The 22,624-nt window shown below is 40.2% G+C and overlaps 1 protein-coding gene across 1 annotated transcript in view; it reads left to right on the top strand.

Moving 5' to 3' along the window:
* Positions 1-22,624, top strand: part of UNC13B (unc-13 homolog B) — a 206,681-nt gene that overhangs the window by 37,548 nt on the left and 146,509 nt on the right. Inside the window, exons 6-7 of the mRNA XM_058824327.1 lie at positions 5,114-5,184; positions 8,297-8,354. Coding sequence (XP_058680310.1) covers positions 5,114-5,184; positions 8,297-8,354 — 129 coding nt within the window. The remainder of the gene's footprint in view (positions 1-5,113; positions 5,185-8,296; positions 8,355-22,624) is intronic.

Raw genomic sequence — 22,624 nt, 5'->3', positions numbered from 1 at the left:
GATTCTTCCTTCCTGGTATCTCTTCTGCTGATACTCTGGAGACGGGAGCTGCTAAAGCTAAAATAAGTGCAAAACATGCTGATGCTGATAATGGTAGTACATGATGGAGACAGCTTAGAGGTTTTTAAATTTTTTTCTTTCATATAATGTTGTTTTCAAATATTTACCAGGCATGGAGTTGGGAAGCAGTTGTCTCCTAGCAAAGGCTGGTGGAAGTTTAGTCTCTGCTTTGGGTGATAGAAAATGAGCTTTTTTGAGGTCGTGCAGGAGTTTAACTTTGTCAATGGCCAGATTTGTAATGGGACAGAGAATACTGATGGTGGCCCTCATGTGCCCTGTGTGCGCCATGGCATGTTCCAGATGTGTGTGCGCCATGGCAAGTTCCAGATGTGTGTGCGCCATGGCAAGTTCCAGATGTGTGTGCGCCATGGCATGTTCCAGATGTGTGTGCGCCATGGCATGTTCCAGATGTGTGTGCGCCATGGCATGTTCCAGATGTGTGTGCGCCATGGCAAGTTCCAGATGTGTGTGCGCCATGGCATGTTCCAGATGCAGCTGTTGCCCTGTGGTCAGCTAGTGTGACACCAGCACATGCTGTGCAGGGAGGGCAGCTCTGTGGGCCCTGCTGTGTTTCACATCTCTGTGTGATGGACTGCAGTCCTGGGCACCAGGCTGGCATACGATGCTCTCTCTGCCAGCCCCTTGTTCTTGAATGTGCAGTCTCAGAAACAGAACGGCTGCAAATCCTCTGCTACAAAAATGTAACAAATAGTGTGAGGATGGGAAATGTGAGCATTATATTAACATGTAGAGTGAGAAGGTTTGTGCTTGGTAGTCTATTAAAAATGGCCATAAACTGCCTTCTTCATGGAAAGAAGTGGTTGATAGCTGAGACAGGCTGGAGCCACTTTCTCCTCTGATAATATCTGTTTCTTCTTTGGAACAAGAGAGACAGTGGAGGGATACTGCTATCCTTGGTTGATTTAGAAAATTTTCTGGTAGGCAGAAGATAATCTTGCTATTATTGTTTTGATGTGGTGAGTGTGCATTGGCACAGATTTTTCAGTATGCTGCTTTCCAAGTGTAAAATTGTTCTGCTTGATAGCAATTTACTTTGTCCCCCCTTTTTAGAAGTGCAGTGACTGTGCAAATCCCTCACAGGATGCAGTACTCAAAAATGCTTTTGGCTCCCAAACTATAACAGTTTGGTTCTGTGCCAGGCAGATTCTAGTTCATAATTGGAGTGAAGATGCTTTTAGTGTTCTCAACACTCCCAGGCTGGGAGCATGCTGATCTGCATCTAACCATGAGGTAGGGTTAATGTGCTTTGTTATTTTAGTGTCTTGGGAACTGAACACGAAAAAAAAAACTCAGCTCAGCCAAGTCGTTTCAATGAGAACTTAGGAAGATTTCCATACATTGGAAAAGGGAGGAAATTTGGGCTGGGAAGAGGGAAAGCCTGGTGAACACTTGCAGGAAAATAGGGGGAGAGAGGATATAATTTCTGCTTTCAGCACTTTTTCTCACTCCTGCCAGCTAGGTTTTGCTCCAGCCACCTTGGGAAAGCTCAGAAGGATTAAGGTGATGTGCAAGGTTCAGAGCAAGGACCAGAAAATCTCAGGAGAAGAAAAGCTTTAGGACTGAAGTGCCTGGTTGTTGCCAAGCTAGAGATTTCTAAGCAGGAATGCTGTCATATTTAGCTTCCTCAGGGGTTTAACTGAGTGAAGTGGTCTGTATGGATGCACCAAATTCTCCTGTTTTTTCCTTTCGTACTCTGACAAGTCACTGTACTGCTGTGTGCCCATTCCAGGTGTTAGGGCATGCACTTGCCCTGAGCAGCCCCACCTGGGACCTCCACCCACACCCTTGCTCCAGTGCCCAGGAATCCCACATCAGCTCAGCTTGGAGCCTTCAGTCCTGAGAGGTGCTGTGGGAATTGCTCATCCCCCACCCCAGCCATTGCCATGTCTGTGCCTGCTTATGGACCCTGCAGATTCAGAAGCTCAGAGAAGATGGGGTTCAGCTTCCAGCTGAGGATGGCAGTGAGAGCAAGGACAGTAAAGCTTGCAGTGTTTCTGTGTGGGTTTCAAATTAATAAGCACCAAAAGATACTGACTCTACCTGTCTGTCTCCTCTCGGTTGTTTTTCAGCAATTTTGTTTCACTGACATAAAGCCCTACTCCTTGTGTTCACCAAGCATGATGTCAGTGGAGTCCTGAGATGGCTGAGGCCTCAGGTGCCCTCTCTCTGGACTAGTTCATCTTTTTATCTTTTATGCAGAAGTTAAGGCAGTGCAGTAATTTCCATTGTAGTCAAAAGCTGAGCAGTGATGCAGGAGCTGGCCAGGGAATGGGGCCTTGCAAGCAGTCTGTGATCTCTGTGCTAGGGATTTCTACTCTGTGCTTTCCAGAGAAGCAGCTTCAACAAAACTGCTGATTGAGGCAAAACACAACAGAAGCTTCCTCAAAAAAAAAAACAAAACTCATTGGGATTTCTTTTGGGCAGGTAATGACTCAAGATCATAAGCCAGTTGCTTCATGTTTAAAATGTGCTGTACAATAATTTTACTGATACTAGTATTGATGACAAGAGTTTCACTGACATCAGGAAGATGTCCTTACAGCAGCTGTTATCTGGACAGTAGCTGATTTTTATCGCCGACCTGCGTAAGAAGGTGTTTCAATAGGAGCAGCAGTTCAGCAGTAAAAATCTGCCAGCCCTGTTTATGAAATGGGCAGCTGGGCTGTAAATAAGATAAGAGCAGTAAATCCAGGAGACAAGTGTTGCTCCTTGATGTCTGGGTGTGCCACTACATCATGGTTTTTAGGAAGGCATTGAGGCCTCTACCCTGAGACATCCTCAATTGCTGCACTGTTGATGGTAGTCATTGCTTCACCCTTCCTCAGTCTCTTTAGTCTTGATTTCAGGCTCCAGATTTGAATTTTTTGAGCTCTGACTTTTAGTCCTCATTTCATGAGTTTTTCTTTACGTCTTAGAGAAGTGATGTCTTTCTAAGACAATTCCATGGGCTTTGCTATAATTTTTTGATTTCTTCATCTCATTGCTGGAGTTTGTTCTCCTAAATCTCATCAGGTTGCATGTTGATAGCCATTCACTTTACTGATGCCTTCTTTCTAGATCAGTTCTGTCCACATTTGCTTTGAATGCCAGCCTTAATTTGCACAGACTATCTAATAAATCTGTGAAGCCGTGATCCATAGCCCTGAAGATCAAAATCATGTATGTGTTTCTACAACTCTTGTAGTTGTGGAAGAGTCTCTCATGTTTCTCTTACCTTGTTTTCTGATGGGTTTTAACAACAAAGTAATGTACTGTACATCAGAAAGAGCAGCTGGCTTTGTGTATTTTGGTTAAAATAACTTACTTTGGTCCCCCTCCAAGCAAGGAGAAATGGGTTGTCTTTTTTTCTACTTATTGCAGGTTTTTTGGAGTTGGATCCTAAGCTTCCATAAAACTTTCTCAACTGCAGAGTATTTTAACACCTTGTGTGGGTGAGGCTAGTTCCATAAAAATTCAGTGGTGTTTCTGTTACAAAGATGTGGACCTGAGTTCATAGTCCAAGAAATTATCTACTGCTGAAACTTGAAATTCCACTAAATCTGGCATGTACCTGTTAACAGTGGTTTGTGTTCTGTTACCTGCAGTGTTTTTGGCCTTGTTGCTTTCCTAGGATGATGGTTTGTGTTGCTGAGAGAGGCCACATGTAGAACAAACATTCTCTCAGTTACAAGATAAAGCAATTCTTGGTCCTTTCTGAAAGCATTTTGGCTTCCAGTGGAATGCTCACCTGCCAATAAAACTTGTTTTGTTTTTTTTTTTTTTCTGTGAGGAATGAAAGTGGATGTAACTTTTAGAATGACCTTTTCATCAGGAGGCCACCCTGTCCTGCTTCTCCCGTTCTTGCCAATGCATATTTTAGCATATCATTGTGGTGGTGTCCACGGAGTATACAGTTCATTGCAGGGAAGAAAACTTTTTGAGGCCACCTGAAAGTGTGAAGAGTTACAGGAGATGGGAAAACCAGCTGAACTGGTATAGCACTATCTTTGTGTCAGCTTGCAGGGCTGGTGGTGTTTTTAGCTGGAGCACTCCCTCCATTTCCTTCCTCTGTGAGTTTTGACGTTTCTGCAGTGGTGCAGTTCCAGGCCATAAATAGGCAGATTTCAGAAGTTGCTACATTCTGGGATGTTGAGTGGCTAGAAAAAAATGCAAACAAAACAAATCTACATCCTTTTTTTTTTCCTTTTCCAATGTTTTCACACCACTCCATCCCAAAATAATTTTGTGTTAAGCTTTTCACAGCAGGTTATCTGCATCTCTGAGCATGTGCTTTGAAAGGCGAAATTTTGAGTGGCAGAAGTCAGTGTTCCATTAGGACAGTATATTACTTCAGGGTGTGAAATAGAAAATAGTTACCACAATAAAAGTGATAATGCTTGCTGCTTGCTGTCAGCTTGGTAACTCTTCTCGACGGTGAAAATGTTGTGATTCCTTTCACAGTGAAGCTGCAGTGTGGTGTAAAAGTAAGAATGTGCTTTCATGTGTGAATATGACTGCCTATAACACTGTTTATACCCTCAAAATATTTGGCTTATTGCTGGCAAAGAAATAAGAGATCGTTTATTTTTTGGTAACTAATTTGTGCTACATCAGGAGGTGTGCTATTGGTGTGCATAAGGTATGCTATTCAAAGGCAGCCCTTGTTCTGCCTTATAAAAATTACAAAAAGCCTCCAGAAGATGCTCTTGTTATGTGTTACCAAACATATGCAAGTGTATTAAAATACGCTTGCTGTTGTGAAATGGCTCTCCATCAAACTAATACTTGAAATGAATGCGAACTAGTTTGTCTTTTTCTTTCCTACCTTTGTGTAAGTGTGCATTTGGTTAATCAGCTTTAAACGAGAAAGCAGGTAAGCCCTTGAAGTGTGCTGCTATTTACAATGTTTGTTTTCCATCTGAATGGTAACATAAGACAGTAATTTTTCTTAAAAATCACATGTGGGCTTTTTGTGTGTGATCTTTAATAACAATGGTGTTGAATGCAGAGTTACCGGGTTAATAAGGTGGTGTGACTTACTCTTTTGACTTAGATATCCCTGAAGAAGAGGCCAGATACTGGACCAGAAAATTAGAACAAATAAATTCACTGGGAGATGATGAGGTAAATATCTAAATTGAAAGAATATTGTAGCCCTGAATGTCTTATAACTAGCTTTTATTCTTTGTATTGGATCCCTGTGATTAGTGTAAATACTGAATGTTGATAATTTGCAAGTTTTCCATACTGCTTATAGAACTCTTTTCTCAAGCGTGCTGTTTAGTGTTAAGGAGGAGAATATTCTTCTGCAAGCTGGAAGTGCTTGAATAATATTCTGTTTATGCAGATATGTTCAAAGGAAAGGCAACACCGTGCTTTACCTGAGCAGACAGTGAAACAATTTTTGACAGGCTGTGGTAGGTTCTTTTTGTGAAATCAAGTCAAAAAGGACTTTTTTTGCAGTTCACTATTTCTTTGTAGATGACAAAGCAAGATAATGATTCTTTATTTGAACTGAGGACTGTTGGATGTGTTGACTTTTGTCCTAATGCAGTTGTTAATGGCTCAGTTTATATGTATCTTGTGTTAGAATAAGTTGTAGCTATGGCTTTGGTTCCCTAGCTCTGGTGTGTACTTGGCTAAGCAGCTATAAAATAGAAGTTACTTTTTTTATTTTTAAGAGAGACTGTTGGATGACTAAAATTTTGTTTGCAGTTCTTACTGTTTGCAGAATAAGATTTAGCATGTTAATGCCTGTACCAGAAATGAAGTATATAGAAAACCCCAATACTCATGTGTTGATGTGAACATCATTGAGTAAGACTATGGTGCTGGTGAGGCCTTTTTGACAGGTCTCTTTCCATAGCGAGTGTTTCCATAACAAGATAACTTGCAAAATACTTCGCCAATGCAATGACTTGAGGAGATTTTTGTTCTGGGATCCTTCATCTATTCTTTTCTGTTCATTATGTGAGTGATTTGGTTTACTGTGCAGATGAAGGAAATAAGGTGGATTATATTTTTGAGAACAGACCAATATCGGGTAGAAAAAAAATTAAAGAATTCAGGGCAGCCTCTCCTGCCTTCCTAGAAGTTTGAAAGCCTCTAAGAATCGATGAAAAGCCCAGTCTGTCGGTTGTGCTGTCAGTGATGCTGCTGTGGTGCCTCCCCGCTCCCGCGGGCTGGAGCAGCAGTTCAGGTACTTCAGCGAGGCACAGGTGCCCTCTAGTGCTTCACTGAGCTGGTACGTGCTGAAAGATACCCTGAGCTTTCTGGGTCTCCCCTTTCCCTGCAGTGCCACACATCTGCTTGCTAACTGCGAGCTCTTATCAAATACCAGTAATGAAGTAATATCTCCCTATTTGTGACCTAGTGATTTCAGATTTATTATGGATGTTCCCTTTGACCAGGGCGAAAAAAACCCAACCAGGGCCTCAGGTGGTTCTTCCCTAGTTCTCCACATTAGCCAGCCAACCAGAATGGGGATGATTCCTTGCATATTCCCCTAAGTGGCAGTGACTTGTAGCTCAGGAACTTCCAGAGCCACAGGCAGTATCCTTGTGTTGAACAGCACTCAATGGATTTCTCTTTTGTGGATGCCAGTTGCCCTTTAAATGCACCCAGGTCAGTTATGTTTTTGCAAAGGAATTCACCATCTTAATTGTGCATTGCCTGAAGAAATATCGTAATTGCTCTGAGCAAACAAACCCAGTGTGTGAGAAACCAGCTGGAGGCAGGTTTGTTTGAAGAAATTTAATGACTGATCCTGCTGCATTCAGTCCCTGCCACTCAGCTTTACAGACCTCACCTTTTGGGCTGCAGAATCCTGGTCTGCCCAGTGTTTTTCAGCACAAGACAACTTTGTGCCTTTGTCTTCTTTGTTTTAAATGCACCTATCTCTGTTTGAGATAATAAATGAAAAGACAAAAGCTGCAGAGGAGTATTGAAAGAGCAGGTTCATTTGGAGTTCAGATGGTGTCAGAAACTTTCCAGCCTCTCTTCCTACAAACACTTAATATTCCGTTTTCATTTTGGGACTCTTGATAGCCGTTGAGCTTATGCCTTAAAAAGAGCAAACTGCTGCCATTCTGGGATCTCTGAGGATAATAATTCAGAACCCACTGCTGTCCTGTGCTACTGAAATTGCTCATCAGCAGACTTCCTTTCACCACTCTGTCAACCAGTCAGTGCTGTGAGATCCGGCAGTTCTTGTTTTCACAGTCCTGATTAACTCAGTGGGTTGGCAGTTTGCTGATGATAAGACTTAACCACCTTTCAGGATCCCTTGTGCATTTTAAATAGCACAGATTGAAAGATAACTGCAGCGGAAGTCTGCTGCTGTCACCTTCCATGCACAGAACTGGTCATTTATCCCTACCAAATCCAAGGAGAGACTGTCTGGTGGCTGTGTTTTGCACAGGCTGCAGCACCAGCTTGCTAAGTTTGCCACTTCCTTTGTTGTCAGATCTTTTTTTTACTAGCAAATACCATTCTCATTATTTTGGTCAATTGTCCTAATTTTCTCATGTCTTTATGTAATACAAGATAGAAGAGAATAACAAAATAAAACCACTGGCATTCCCCTAGGGAACGCTTTGATGCTGTAACAAACAGCTTTGCAAAAAGTCAAAGCTGGCTAATTGAAATATCCCTGTGTTCTCTAATTTAGTATTAAATGAGATGAAAAATTCTTCACTTTGGATGTGAAGTGGATCACAGGAGAGTTTGCAAGTGTTGGCTGGGCAAACATTGTGTTCTTGCCTTGCCCGGCACATTAATTACCTCACTGCTGCTATCTCCTACTCTGGATTTGGTGTGAGCCCACATGAGATTTGAACTGCTGAGGCTGTGCTGGAGTGCCTAAATGTAAACAGGCTTATTCCCAGTTTGGAGCTCCCTATCACACTGGCATTGTGGTGTGCAAAGTCAGGTCTTTTCAATGTCTAATTGAAGGTCTCAGAATTGGTAATAGGGCCTGTGCTTGTTCTAAAGCAGACCTCACCTTAAACATAAGTGTACTTTGTAACGTGATTTTGGCATGAAAAAAGAGGACAGTTCTGGGAATGTGTTTAAATACAGATATAATGGGGATTATATTACAGATATTATGCTTATAGATATTGTGCTTTGATAATACCAGGGATATTTTCTCTTATGTGTGGCATGCTGTCTTAAAGTTATCACGTGCTTTCTTATCTCTCTATATTCCTTCCTATTTTTTCTTTCCTTCCTTTAGTATCCCTTTCAGGAGGAAGTCCAGAAGAAACCATTGCCCAGTGCTGCCTCCCAGTGTTGTAAGTTAGACTTATTTCTTCTCAATATTTTTTCCTCTTTCAATGTACTTGATTTCCTTTTGTGGTTAGATGTCAAGTGATGGTACATCTGACCAACATTTTCTTATTAGAAGTACTTAAATTTCTGTGCAGTTATGAAAAGCTGTGCTCCTCAAAATATTGCTCTGCAGCTTCTGATGCCAGGAAGTGAAATCAGGCATTGAGTCTTGCACTTGCTCTTGTCCTTGTGTGCAATAGGCACAGAAAATGTGTTCAAAGTCACTAAGATTGTCAGACCCTTGTAATATTTATACCAGTAAGAAAGCTGTGTTTCTTCATGTGACTGTATTAGGCTATGTTCTGCTAAAACTTCCTGCATTAAATATAATTTTTATTACTGTTTAATGAAATTCTAAGAGGCAGAAAATAGGTGGAGACAAGTACTACTGGTAGCCTTTTAAAATGCACCAGCGATTTGTGTACTTGATGTCTAATTTCTTCACTATTACTTTTCAATGCTGCGTTGATGGATGCAAAAATATTTTTACTAATTTCTGCTTGTCTTGTCTTGCATTTTTTATGCTTCTGAAAACATGGATGGAAAAATAATATAGCACTTACTGTATCTGATGATCTGCAAAATTAGATTTCTGAAACACTGCTTTTAACATACAATAGATGAAAGCTCAGTGATGTCTCTTGTGAATGTCTTATCTACTTTTGGCAGCAACATTAATAAAATTCAAGCCTCATAATTTAACAAATCTTTTATCCTCTACTTCAAATCCTTTAAGATGCGCATATTACACATTGCAGGCTGTTTATCCATTAGGCTGATTATAGGATCTCCTCAAAACTGATAATATTAGGAAATGCTAATTACTGTTTACCTTTTTTGAGTAGAATTAATTTCTCTCTATACTATTGTTGTGTTATCTTTAAAGTATCTTCAACAACTCTAGACATTAACCAATTGCCTAGGAAACCTGATTGTGCTGTGTAGCTGGAACATGTAGAACTCTATCAGTAATACTTTCATTCTAGGTGACACTTTCTGTGTCCTCCCATTTTGGAAAAAAAATCGTATGTTAAGAATAAAGCAGAGGTTTTTTGTTTGGTGGGGTGTTTCTTTTTGTTTGTTTGGGTTTTTTGTTTTGTTTATTATTTGCTGTTTTTGGTTTTGGGGTTTTTGTTGTTATTGTTGTTATGCTGTTCTTGTTCTGCTTTGGGGGTTTTTTTTGTGTGTTTTGTTTTGTTTTTTTAAATGGTCAAAAGGGTACAGTTGATTTGCTAAGCCTGTAAATAAGAAACATACTGGGAGAAACTAATATTTAATTAAATCATACCAACATAGTTTGCAGAACCCATAATGTCAAAAAGTCAGAGAAAAACTGTCTGCTGTATGAAGTGTCCAAGAAATGAATGTGTTATTTGCTGAAATTATTTTCCTGGCTCTGTGCCCTGGGCTTTCCTTTTGTTTGAGGGAGGCTGATTTGATTGAATCTCCCAAGTATTGAGATGTATGGGTGAATTAGAGGTAATGCTTCTGTGTGGGGAAAATAGCTGTACCTGCTCCCACATCAGGGTGCTTTTACAGCCCTCTGTAGCTGGTTTCTCCCCTGGAGAGCCAGCTGGGCTCTTGCAGACAGACACAATGAGAAGCAGCACGATGGCCACCCTTGTTGTGCTGCCTGTTAACAGCCTGCATCTTGCTGGAAAGTGACCTTTTGCAATATTCAGTTGAAGGCCCTGTGGTTTGAACAATTAATGTCACATAGGAATTAATATAATCATTCATGGGATTAAAACACTCATTAGAATGGATGTTAAACATTTCATAGCAGTCTGTTGTTAATGTATTTAAGAATTTTCAATAAAGCTGATGGCACTGCATGTACTTTGGCTTGTTTACTGCCTGCAAGTATCTGATGCCTGTGAATATCTATTTACATGGAAAAAATACAAAATAGACATTTAATATAGAGGTACTTTTGAAAAATGAACTCTGCCTGCATCAACTGTGCATAAGAGTTATCAGCTTGCCTCAATACAGCACAGTCCTTTGAGACTCAAGAGTTTAACACAGAACATGCACAGATTGCATCTCTATTGAAAGCTGACCTGACCTTTGCATGTGACACAGGAGCTCAACCCTTTTTACACAGGAGCAGGGTGGGTGTCCTTTACCACTCTAAAATGTGTTCAATATGGAATGTTCTTACTTACCATGTGGGTAAGTAATTGGTAGGTATATTTTTAGATAAAATAAAAACATCCTTAAGAACACTTAAGGCTCATCCAATTTTCCACTGCATCATTTTTCATTTTCATCTTCTCGATGTGCCAGATGAGATATGGTTACTGTTTGGAACAGGACAGCAAACTAAGCATTTATTTAGAAGAAAGAAAAAAACATGCTCAGTGTGAGTCGGTTTTACTCCACAAGAATGTTTTCCCAATCCTTCAAAAACCACAAAATTATCTTAAAACCAGAGGCACTATAGAACAAGAGTTCTGCAAAAGATTTCACATAGCTTGCACTTAAAAAATAATTGTGCATAACTGCACATGCCACTGGTGTCCTGCTTAGCTGCTCTGGCCACTCTCAGAAGACCATTTTGATGTCCTTGTTCCAGCTAGAGAAAATACTACGCCAGCAGGCAGGTTCAGGTTCACTAATTAGGAAGATACATGTCCTTGCTTGTTAAAATTAGGTTACGCTTCTGCTCTCTTCTGCATCTGTACTTTGCACACATCTTTTCCCTTTTCCAAACCAGATTTTCTTGTGGTGGTTTCCCACTTCCTGCAGGGATGCTTGTTCTGTTACCTCCCCTGAGCAGAGGGGGGAGAAGGATGGAACAGAATGTGAGAGAAGTGGCCCCATCTGAAAGCCAGCCTGTGATCTGAGGGTGGGTTTTTGTCCCTGGGCATGTATGGGCTGCTGCCTTGGCTTGATGCCATGGGAAATCTCAGCCCACACTGGGAGCTCTAATGTTTCAAGAGATGTTGAGCTTTCAGGCTCCTTTTCACAGTCTTAAATGCTGTTTTTTTCTTAGAAGACTCTGACCCATAATTTCTGAGGTATTGTGGGATTTGGGCTTCCTACCTATTCTTAAATGAGGCAGGTGGTTCTGTTGCATATACAGTCTTTTCTAGGCCCTGCTGATTTTGGCACTTTTGCCTCTTCCCTTCATTATAGTTAACCATTTCATTTTTAACTCCCAACTGCTGTGCCTCCCTGTGTATTCCTCCTGCCCCAGAACGATCACATGCTTCCAATTGATTTAACTTTCAGTGATCCCAAGCAGTAAGCAAAGCACTGGAGTGTCCATGCATCCAGTTTTGTTTGCCTTTCTATTAAATGTAGTCATAATTATTAAAGTTTTGGTGTGTCAGTGTTAGAAAACTGCAGCATCTCCATATTGGCTTTTACCCACAGCCTGAAATTAAATGTAAATTGAAAAGAAAGCAAGGTTTTGTTGTCTGGAAATTCACTTTAAATGATGCAGATTGCAAACATATTATTTGATTACTTTGGCACTGAGTCAATAAGCTCTAAGTTATTTTTTGTGAGGAGTTACAGAAATGTTTTCCTTGCATGCTTAAGATAATTTCTGGACACGTAGAAGTCCATTCTAATCCATAAGTGAGTCACCCTGTGAGTATTTTAAATGTAGCTCTGACTTGGATCAGTTTCAGTGCAAACTGGGATGAGAAAGATACTCTGCATCTTTGCAGAATCAATTTGGCAGACTTGGTTAATATCAGCTGCTGTAAATACTACCCTACACCATTTGTCAGGGAGTTTACAAATCTGGAAGAGACAAAGTTTGTTCAGTATGATTCTCAGGAAAGATAACTTATGTGTCAATTATTTTCCCTTTTATGCTTCAGTGTTTTTGTTCCATTTCCTTTAGTCCTTTGCTCTGTGAAATCCCTGGTTGCCAGAGTTGTGGTGGGTCTTGATGTTTTGTTGTGGTTTATATTTTTGGGTTTTGTTTTGGTGGGGTTGGTTTGTTGTTTTTTTTTTTGTTTTTTTTTTTTTTTTTTTTTTTTTGGTGTGGGGGGGATTGTTTTGTTATTGTTTTTGTTTTTTTATTTTTGGTTGGTTTTTGTTAGTTGATTGGTTGGTTTGTTTTTTTTTTCTTTATACATTTGTTTGTTTTGTTTTGGATTTTCTTATTTTTGGAGTTTTGTGTTTTTGTGTGTGTGCATGGTGGTTTATTTTTTTTCTTTTTTTGTGTGTGTATGTGTGTGTGTTTTATTGTAGGTTTTGTTGTGCTTCTTTATCATCAGAAGAAGGTAACAATTTTGCTTGGCTCTGGATAGGTACCCACAGTAGGTTGGTACTGGCAACAAAAGAAGCAATAGCTTCTCATATGCTCTGTTACCAGTAGAAAGAATCAAAGCCAGCTTGTGCTTGGTCTGCCATAAGTTGAAAGAGAAAAAATACAAGATTACATCTCTTAATCCTCTTTGGAACACATGTGTGTGTGCACATGCATGCAGGGAAAAAAAATGCTGCAGTTGTTTTAGATACATAAGCAGCTTTTTATCTACTTAAAATCTGGCAAAATGTTTTATACACATTTTAGGAATGGGTGCTGTTTGATGCCAGATCAGTTTGTTGTGGTGACCCTTCTTTGCACTGATATTTGAAGAAATCTGGGTTTGCAAAATTCTTCTAATTCCTTTGCATGCACTGCTATTTGAAAGGTACCACAAAGGCTGACTCTGAGATGTTTCATTCCTGACGCTCACTGGTTTTCTTTTTGGGAGCTCAAATTCCACTGATACATTGGGAAGGCTTATTCATTCCCCTGAAGAGACTGTTCTAATGCTGAGATGATGATGCTTCCCATGGCACTATTGAGGAGTTTTGTCTGCCTAACAGCCAGATGATTGCCTTCCCTGCCCCTTCCTCCCCAGCAAGCCCCAAACACTGATTTTATATTTGTGCTCTGCTGTGGATGCAGCATTTTCTGCTGCCATTAATGTGTTACTGGGCTGGGGATGTCCAGCCCTGCTGTGGGGTGAATGACCCTGTTGCAGCAAATGGCAGAGAATTTGCTTCTTTTCTTCTTTGGTAATGGTATATTTATAAAAAAGTTATCTGCTCTACCAGTTTCTCAAGGCCAGACAGCATCAAAACACTTAAACAGACCAGAACATGCCACTCCTAACTGTTCACAGAGGTGCATGATCCGTGACAGTGGAGGGTCAGGCAGCATTGAGAATGGTGGGAGGTGACGCTGCCCTCTTTGTTGTAAAGGTGTGTGCTATACATCAAGATTGTTGCTGTTTTTTTGTGGTTACCAGCCTGATTCTGCACTTAAACAACAGAGGTCAGCAGCCACCTACAGCATCTCTAGTCCACACCACTTTGGGAAGGGTAAAGTAATCATAATAATGGTTATTTTACCCTTCTCAAGGTGACCCTGAAGATCGTGTTGCAATCATTGTATAGCTGTGCTCTACTGGGAGTAGAACTTCTGGCTGCAGTGTAGTTACAACTCAAAAGACTGTTCAGTGTAAGTGTAATTCAAAACAGCACCCATGAATGGCTTTATTTATTTATTTATTGATTTAAGCTAGGCCTGGGAAAAACTGTTTTAGCCCATACAAGGGGAACCATTGTATGAGCTTTTTGTGATAGTTTACTGCTGAGCTGGGAAAGTTAGATCCTTGGCCTCTCTGCTTCTGGGTGACTGGCAGCTCCCATTTCTCTTCGTTTAGGATAAATCCCCTCTGGGATACTTGTTTTCCTGCGGCTTTGTGGCACTCACTCTCTGGGCTGACTGAAGGCATGATAGGTCTGCTGAAAGGAACACAGATTCAAGGTTTTATTCTAAAATGTCTGCCTGCAATTTCAGGATGAAGCTGCTACTTCAGGACTGGATATGCCTAAGGAAGAGCACTCAGCATATGGAATTTAAAAATAAAAATACTGGTTATATTAGGAGATGATACAGTAACAAAGTTTGGTGTACTGCTGAACTCTAGAGAACTCTAGGGCTTTGATTTTGCTGCTGATCATGTAAATGTGGTTTTTTAGTTGTTGTTTTCCTGGAGTATGGGCTGCACTTTGAAAGGTGGTGACAAGGAAATAGTTTTTACTTTTAAATAAAGCCTGAATGTAAAGTTCTTATTGAAATGTTGAACACTGCCTATACTGACAAGTGTCTCTACAAGCAGTGATCAGACAAAGCAAATATTCATTTAAACACTCTAGCTTTCATAATTTGTCTAGTGCTTTCCATGAAAGCTTATTTTTTTTCTAATGCAGGTTTTTAAGGACTTTAAACTTTATTAGTCGTCATTTAATATCATAGCAATAGGAGCAAATCAATTTGAATTTTGTTATTACAGTGAAATATAAACTGTTTGAAAGTTAAAGATTTTAAACTGGTAGAAAAATGATTCCTGAACTTTATGCACGGGCCACTTTATGCACATGTCCTCCAGCAGTGCGGCTTGTACTTAAAGTCTGAGATTAAAAGTCATAAGAAGAAAAGGCACCAAATCTTTTATCTCTGCTGCTGTAGATTAAATTCCTCTTTGCTATTATGCATGTATGTCATGTTAGGAGATCAATTATAGTCCAAAATTGTATTTCAGGAAGGGGTATATAAATCTTGTCTGTAACATGTGTTTAAATCTCTTTGCCAGATATTGTGTGACTTGGTAGCCTGGAAATTTGTAAGACAAAGCAGCTGCGTTAGGCATCAGTGCAGTGGTAGACATGTTACAACTTTTCATTGAAGATAAAATTAGTGCCTTTTTACTATGGTTACTGATGAGATGCACAAGGTTGTAATAACTTAGTGGTACATTGGATGATTTTATGTAGATCCAAGCTCTGCTTAAATTCTCAGATCTCAATCTGATTTTGTTTAGCCAACATAAAAGTGGCTAGAAGGGCCATTTTGTTTAGTGAAATAAAATACTCAAAAATTTCAGCATAAGCTGAATGTGGTGAACTGGGAAGCAAGGGGAGCATTCCAGTGTCACACTCCAGTACCTGTCCTTGTTTCTGTCAGATCCTTCTAGCTCACTTGCCTCTTGTGTTTTCTTATCTCCTTTTATGCAGAGGCCTTAGCCCTCATCTGGAGTGTTCCAAAACTGAGCTGGAAATGGTGGTATTTGTTATAAAACCTTCTTTGGCATTGTGCTTACTGAAAACTTGACTTCCTTCTAAAAAGTTATTCAATGTATGTTTTCTATTTTAGAAGCTTATTCCACTAAAATACCACCTGTTTAGTTTTGGGAAGTACATTGAACACTGGAAGAATGTAGATTTTTATAGAATCTGAGATCTGTTCACACTATGTTGAGGGTATTAGCCATGGGAATAGGAGATTTTTTTAAGCACAGTTAAAGAACTGACCGGATCATTCTGCAAATGATACTGTATGAGAAGCAAATATACTATTGGGAGTTTAGTTTGCTTTTATAAACTTACTTAGATGATTTCTGTTTGTGCCAAACACGGGATACAACAGGGGGATTGAATAATTCACCAGCATGACTATAAGCAGTGGTCAGCAACAAATGATTATGTTCTGACAGAGATAGCAGGTCCCAACCAATCTCAGAGGCTTGTGAACAGAAATGAAACAAAGTGGCACACAGGCAGTCAAATTAGATGGCATTAAAAAACTTGGAATATTCTGCTTTTTTATAGTGTCCCTGCTGATCCAGGCTTGACAGTGTGAAGTGGGGAGGAGGAGTTCCTCCTTGAATGGTTGCATAACTGAGGCACAGAACAAGCATATGTTATATTCAGCTAACAGTGGGAACTTAGATGTGCTTTATAAAATGTGTTAATGACAAAAATGTTTTAGCTTCCAAGACGCCCGGCTGCTTGCATTGCTTAGTCCTTAATTGGAGGTTTATATGAAACCTCATTTTTTGAGTACTGAAACTTACAGATACAAAATAATGTGATAACTGAGACACACACTGTTGGTATTTATTAACACATGGAGTGACTAGTCTGACTTGTCTGTACCATGTATTCCATTGTTGCTGTATGTCGTTGTATGGTTTTGGAATTGCAGCTTCCTATTTTCTATCTGTCTGGACTTCTTGGTGTTTTTAGTTTGAGTTTGCACAGGTTTAAATTTGTTCCAAGGGTGATCTGGAAGGGATGTTTTCTTAACAAATCATGGTTATGCATATTTCTTTTATGAAGCAGAAAAACAACTTGAAAAGGCTAAAAAGAAATTCTGTTTTCATTAACCTTCAAAATATCAAGACTGTCAACCCAGGTCTTCTGCGATTATGCTGAAGGACTGAGATGTATACTGTTAGCTCCTGAATCTTAAATGAAGCAGCATATGTGTTGAATCTTTAATAAATTCTTTTTTTTTTCCAAAATGTTAGACACTAAAGTGAAGTGGGTGTTAGTAAAAACAAACAAAACGGAGTTTTGAGCTTCTGACTGAAAATCCCTTACTCTGTTTTTGCATCTCTTTCTCTTTGCTCCTGCAGCATTGCTTTCCCCAGTCTATAGCTGTAGCATTGCCTGGTCAGCCAAACCCAGCTTCTCAGTGTGAGAAAATGTGCAAGGTAAGGAGCTGCTGTCTAAAGGCAGCTGCTCCTCTCCTTGCCTTGCCCTGCTTGGCATTGGCTGCTATTTGCCTTGGGCGTGGAAAGTCTGTGGGATTTCCATGCTGTTCATACAGAACTTGGTAGCACTGAGGTGGACAGGTAAGTAGCTGGCTCAAGGTCATCACTGTCAGCTTGAGGACTTTTTTGCCTGTGGGCAGTGGTAATGCTTCTCCTCCAAGGACAGACCTTGTATCCATGAGGGTTGTCTTAGCACTTGGTGGCTTTCTCCTTGTTGCAGTTTCAAACGATGAGTAGTGTTGTGCCAACCATCAGGCCTTTTTCTGTCCTAGTGGTTAGGAACATTCTCAGCTGGTTTCAGAGATCACTCATTTCTCCATGCAGATTGAGTACGGTGGTTTATGCAGAGGCTGGCAGTCTGGGATTTTTGTCTTTGTGAAACCTGGAGGACAGATAAGCTCCATTTCCTCTGTGGTTTTTCTGATCTCCATACCAGCTTTGGAAATTTATAGTTATCGTCTGGTGTTTCTTCCCCAGTTGCTCTGGGGTTTTACATGTGCATTCATTTGTGAATAATGACGTGCATTTCACTACAATGTGGCCTGACTGCAATAATGCTGTGTCACTACAGAATTTTTCTGGATCTTTGATAGTAATACAAGCTGCTAATACTTGAATTTTCCTTCCTTTGCCTCTTACTGTTCACCTGAGATACAGAATACATTTTGATGAGATACATTTTGATGGAAGGATGTGTTGGCATTGCTGTTACATGTGTTAGTGTCTTGAGATTTTCAGGAATGGGATACATGTAAGCTGTTGTTCATCTTCTGCATTAATAGGAAATTATTTTTAATGGGAACTCTTGGTTACAGCAAATCAAAGCTCAGTGCAGGGCTCTGTCAACATCTCCTTCTTTCCTCAGTCCCTTTTCATATGTCCCTCTCTACTGTCTGTGCTGTCCCTGCCTTTGGTTTCCATACCCTTTCTCCTGGTTGTCTCCCCTTTTCATTTCTTCGCCATTTCTTTTACTTCTGTTTTTTTTGCCAGCTTGGTTTTGCATTCCTCTTTTTCTTCTCCTTCCCCCCTGAAATAACAGTCAGACCGCTGTCAAACCTGGTATTTAGGTTTTTGTTGTGAAAAACAAGCCTGAGGTGATGGCTCTGTGGTCAGGATCATGCAAACAATGTTAGGTGGATCCTGGCAGGTTTCTGATGCATTTGGATACATCTTCATCTCACCAGCACACCCAGCTCAGCTGCATTGTCACTCTTGCTGCTGAGTGGCATTTGTCTTATCTCAGGCTGTAGATTGTTGCTGCTTGACTTGATGGACTTCAGTTCTCTTCTGTTGTTAAGTCCAGAAAACAAGAATTTACACAGCAGAGAAATAGACCTTCTGTACTCTATGGTAACTGCATGTGTTCAGCATTTTATCAGTGGCTCTTTCAGCACCATAAAAATTGTCATTCAATTTGTTCCACTTAGTTGGGGCTGCTTCCTTTAATGCCCAAAGCAAACATACATTTATTGCTTTTTTTTTTGCCTTTTTTTTTTCTGACTACTGCTATAGGAACCAGAAGGTAATGACCTACCTTTGAAATTCTACCAGATATAAAAGTGCCACTTGAACCTGAGCAATGCCCTTGCCTGTGCAAAGCACCACACATGTGTTTGTCAGAGCCTAATCCAGGGACCTGGAAGTACTGATGTGCCTCTGAGGGGCTGTGTTGCTTTGTAGACCTTCTGTTTCTGAAAAGAAAGGAGTAATCTGATTGTAGCTCTGATGCATCTCTATGCCTGGCTGGTAGCTAGAGATGGTAGCCAGGACATAAAGCTCTTGCTCGTTTTCTGTCTGCATGTGAAGAATTTGTTTACTGTCAGCTGCACTTCATGCATCAACGCTCCTGTAAATGTAACTTTTTAAAGTGTTTTTTACACCGTCTTCTAGAAGTGCTGGCTCTGAAACATTTCTTGGAGTTGCAAGTTGTGTGTATGGTTCTGAAGTGATTTGAGGGCTGTATGTACTGGTTTGTTGAATCCATGGTACTGAGTATGACCTTGGGGCGACAGCATGGGTATTGATAAGTAAAAACTTCAGTGTCTTACGAACTTGCTGTGCAGCTTTAGCATGAATTTGTTTTCATCTTCAATTTTAACATGGAAAGGTTTGCTTACTCTTGCAGGATTAACTTAATGGGTGTTTGCCTCAGAATGTCATGAGAGCCCTTAAGCTTTTACCAGTGTGTATATCTGCTTATCTGCCTACTCTTCACTTCACATTGTTTACATGCTCACAGTTTTTCATGCTGTTATTGTTGAAGTGATACTCATCACTGGGTTAACTTTGGTCTGGAAAGGGGGCAGAAATGGAAATGTGAAGTGACTTTTGCGATTTGATTTCCAGAGTTTAGCCTGGAATCAGATACTGCTCTAAGCTGGGCTCTGGTTTCTGAGACATTTGAGTATGCTAGGGAATAACAATGTTTAACTGCTCTTGCTAGGTTGACTGATAAGTATTTTGTCTACTTGTGTTAATAAATGCATGATTGCTTATCAATTCCAAGAGTTTATAATGATCTCAGTTTTCAGAATGTCTTATTAACAAACTGGACATGAGGTGCAAGCCCCGACATAAACTTAATGTTGTATTTATAAAGAAAAAGATCCCTTAAATTTTCAAGTTCACAATCTGTAAGGCGTTTTAAATACATGAAAAGTATGCTTGTGGTTTGTTTTTTCTAAGCTTTCTTTTTCCATTCCTATCCTTTTCTGCCATTTGTGTTACATGCAGGCAACTGGAGTTATTTCGGATGGGGAGAGCAGCTGAGTACGTAACAGTTTGATTTCTTGCAAGCTTTCTAATCGTATAGTGATGCAGCATGCTCCAGTACAAGGAAAAGTGGAAATATTCATGCATATAGAAAGTCTGTTCCGTTGTATTTTATTTTACTTTCTCTTAGTCTTCATATTTGTGTGGATGGATGGCCGTTCATTTTTTCACTTTTTAGCTTTGTTTTGGTCATGTTTTATGTGAGTTGCTTGTGCCTTCTGCTGGAATTTGAGGACACAATGGCGAAATTGGCTGTTATTCTTGTCCTATAAAGGTGATTCTAGTTTTTTACTTGTGTGTGTCTTTTATGTTGGTCTTCATACCTATGTGAGCCCAAATCAGTGTTTGAAGTAATAGAAAAACACAAGGAAATCTGTAGTCATTGTCTTACTAAGATGAGATAAGGTGGAAATATATTCCAAATACTAAAATAGGAGTAAATCTGAAAGAAGAAAGGACTGTTGCACACCAGTGAGGTTGTAGGTATTGTGTTGTGTTCAGCCTCAGTGGGACAAGTATATCATGGCAAAAGTTGCAGGGCTTTGCTTTCACTAGTGCTGAGGAAAAACTCAGATACTTCAGCTGTCTGTGATCTGTAGAGCTGATGCCACACCTGGAGATTGCTGTGTTAAATTCTGGTTATGCTGTGAAATTTTTGTTCTTTGTTCTAGAAAATGTACCTTCACTTTCTGAAGGTGCTACAGATGCTAACAGGCAAGGTTGAGCAAAAGCTCGAGATACAGTGTGTGGCTTCCATAGTCTTTAGAACATGCAAGGGTTGATTTATCAATCTTAAAGCAAAGGTGTTTGTTCCCTGTGTGTAAGACAAGAATGTGAGTGTTGTTTAGGGAAGCATGCAGAGAAAGATCACTGTGGCTGCCTCCAGCAGGGCAGAGATTTTGCTTCATGCTCTTCCATTTTTGACATAATGGAGTTTGTAGAGGATGCTCTTACTGCTTCTGAGCGTAATGTCCAGCTGATGTTACAGTGCATTTCATATGTGGACCTGTTCTGCATTATAGAAGTCTTCCACTAGTGACCTCCCCATTTCTTCTCCTACAACATTTGTTGTCCTCCTTGTTCTCCTGTCTTTGATCAAATGTAAGTTCTTTGTGCATTGTCAGTGTTGACCAACTCGCTTGTGCTGTCAGTGCTGGATCTCTCAATTGTTTATTCTTGGAGGTGTGGTAGGATAACTGAGAGGTAACTAATCAACTTTTTGACACTAATGTAAGGGAAACGGGATGTTTAGGCATTAGTCAATGGGAAGTCTAGGAAGGCTGTGTACATGTATTTCTCCTGTTTATCTGGAGAGTCAGTGTGTGGTTGTTTTGCTTTAAAAGGTACTTGTATTCATGAGGGTCCCTCCATTCCTCCCTCCCCTTCTTCCTTGCGGTGCTGTCCTCTTTGAAGTCATTTTAGCATCCTTACAGTCTGCCTTGGGGCAGTGTTATTGGTGTTTCCAAGTGAGCTCCGTTAGCTTGATATATATGAAAAACAATACAAATGAAAAACATGCTTCTAATTGTAATGTTTAAAAAGCAGCTGAGAAGGAAGCAGCAGAAACAGCATATTGGTAGCTGGGAGACCTCTTCCTGGTGAGAGCTTTATGCAAGAGGAGTGCTGTAGCACAGACTCTTGTTAGTTGGGCAGAGGATGCTTTAGGAAAGAGGCATCTTGTACTGCTGACCTAGTTTCATTTTAGGAAAGGGAAAGGCTTGAAGAAGTAGGGTGGATGTTCAAGGGAGTCTTTGCATTTCAGCCTGTCAGTTCTGTTCTTGGCTGATGGATGTTTCAGCAGCAGAGTATTTTCAAGTGAGAAAAACAGGATTATGAAAGCTCTTAAACTGGAGACTTGGTATTGCAAACATACTGTCTTAAAAATATGCAAATTTCAAATGTATTTTTAAGCTGTGAGGACAATACAATGAACTCATGACCTGCAAAGTTCCATTTAAATAATTTCTCAAAATCTAGGCAGTTTTAGCATGAAAAAGATACAGAAGAGCCTCAAAATCAGCCTTGTGCGCTTTTGAATTTTTTTTCCTTCCTTCTTACTTCGGTAGTCCTCTTTCAGCTAGTATGCATTTTGGTTGTAAGATTTTAGAAAGTGTATTTGTCAGAACTGACCAGTGGTTCAGTAGATGATGGTGCAGTGGGATCTGAGACTTAAGGAAAGAAGCTATTGGCAGCTATGATGAGAAGAAGTTTAAATGGATGACAGGAGGGGAAGGTGAATTAATTGCAAGGCCCATGGTATAGAGTGGGCAGAGACTTTAGCTGACCTGGAAGTTATTCCTTCAGTTAGTACAATTTATTTTCTTCTACCATTATTAACATAGACAAAAGCTGTGAAAAGCTCAGTGCTTGTTTTGGAGAACTTATGAGAGTTTTGCTTTTGTCCAAGATTTTGCTCAAGTTTGTAGAGGACAACTAAGTTTGGGGGACTGGACGTCAGCTCCCAGGGGCTGATGACACAGTGTGCTAGGAAAAGCAGGACGCAATTTCAACTGAATACGTTTTGAGAGGAGCTCCTGCTGTGCCTTGGGACCTTAAACCAGGCAAAACCACTTCTTCAAGTGCCTTCATCCAGCCATCTCTAATAATTTTGCTGCTAGTTTTCCTTGCTGTCCTGAAGTTTGATGTAAAGAAAGCTGCCAGAGGCTAAAGCAGCCTAGTTGAGCTGGCATAGCAGGACTGTCAAAGTGTTTTTGAGGTCAAGATATTAAAATCTGTATGTGTTCTACCCTGCAGCAGTCATGTTATAACTTCTGGGGGTGGGAGTTAGGGGGAGGAATAACAGTCACAGGAGGTATCTCCTTCCTTGATTTTCCCCATTCTGTGAAGTCCTACTGTTTGATGTGACTGCCCCAATGGGTTTTCTTCTT

This window comes from Ammospiza caudacuta, chromosome Z (genome assembly GCF_027887145.1).
Source record: "Ammospiza caudacuta isolate bAmmCau1 chromosome Z, bAmmCau1.pri, whole genome shotgun sequence".
In the NCBI taxonomy this organism is placed as follows: domain Eukaryota; kingdom Metazoa; phylum Chordata; class Aves; order Passeriformes; family Passerellidae; genus Ammospiza; species Ammospiza caudacuta.
This window is presented reverse-complemented; position numbering and strand designations above follow the sequence as displayed.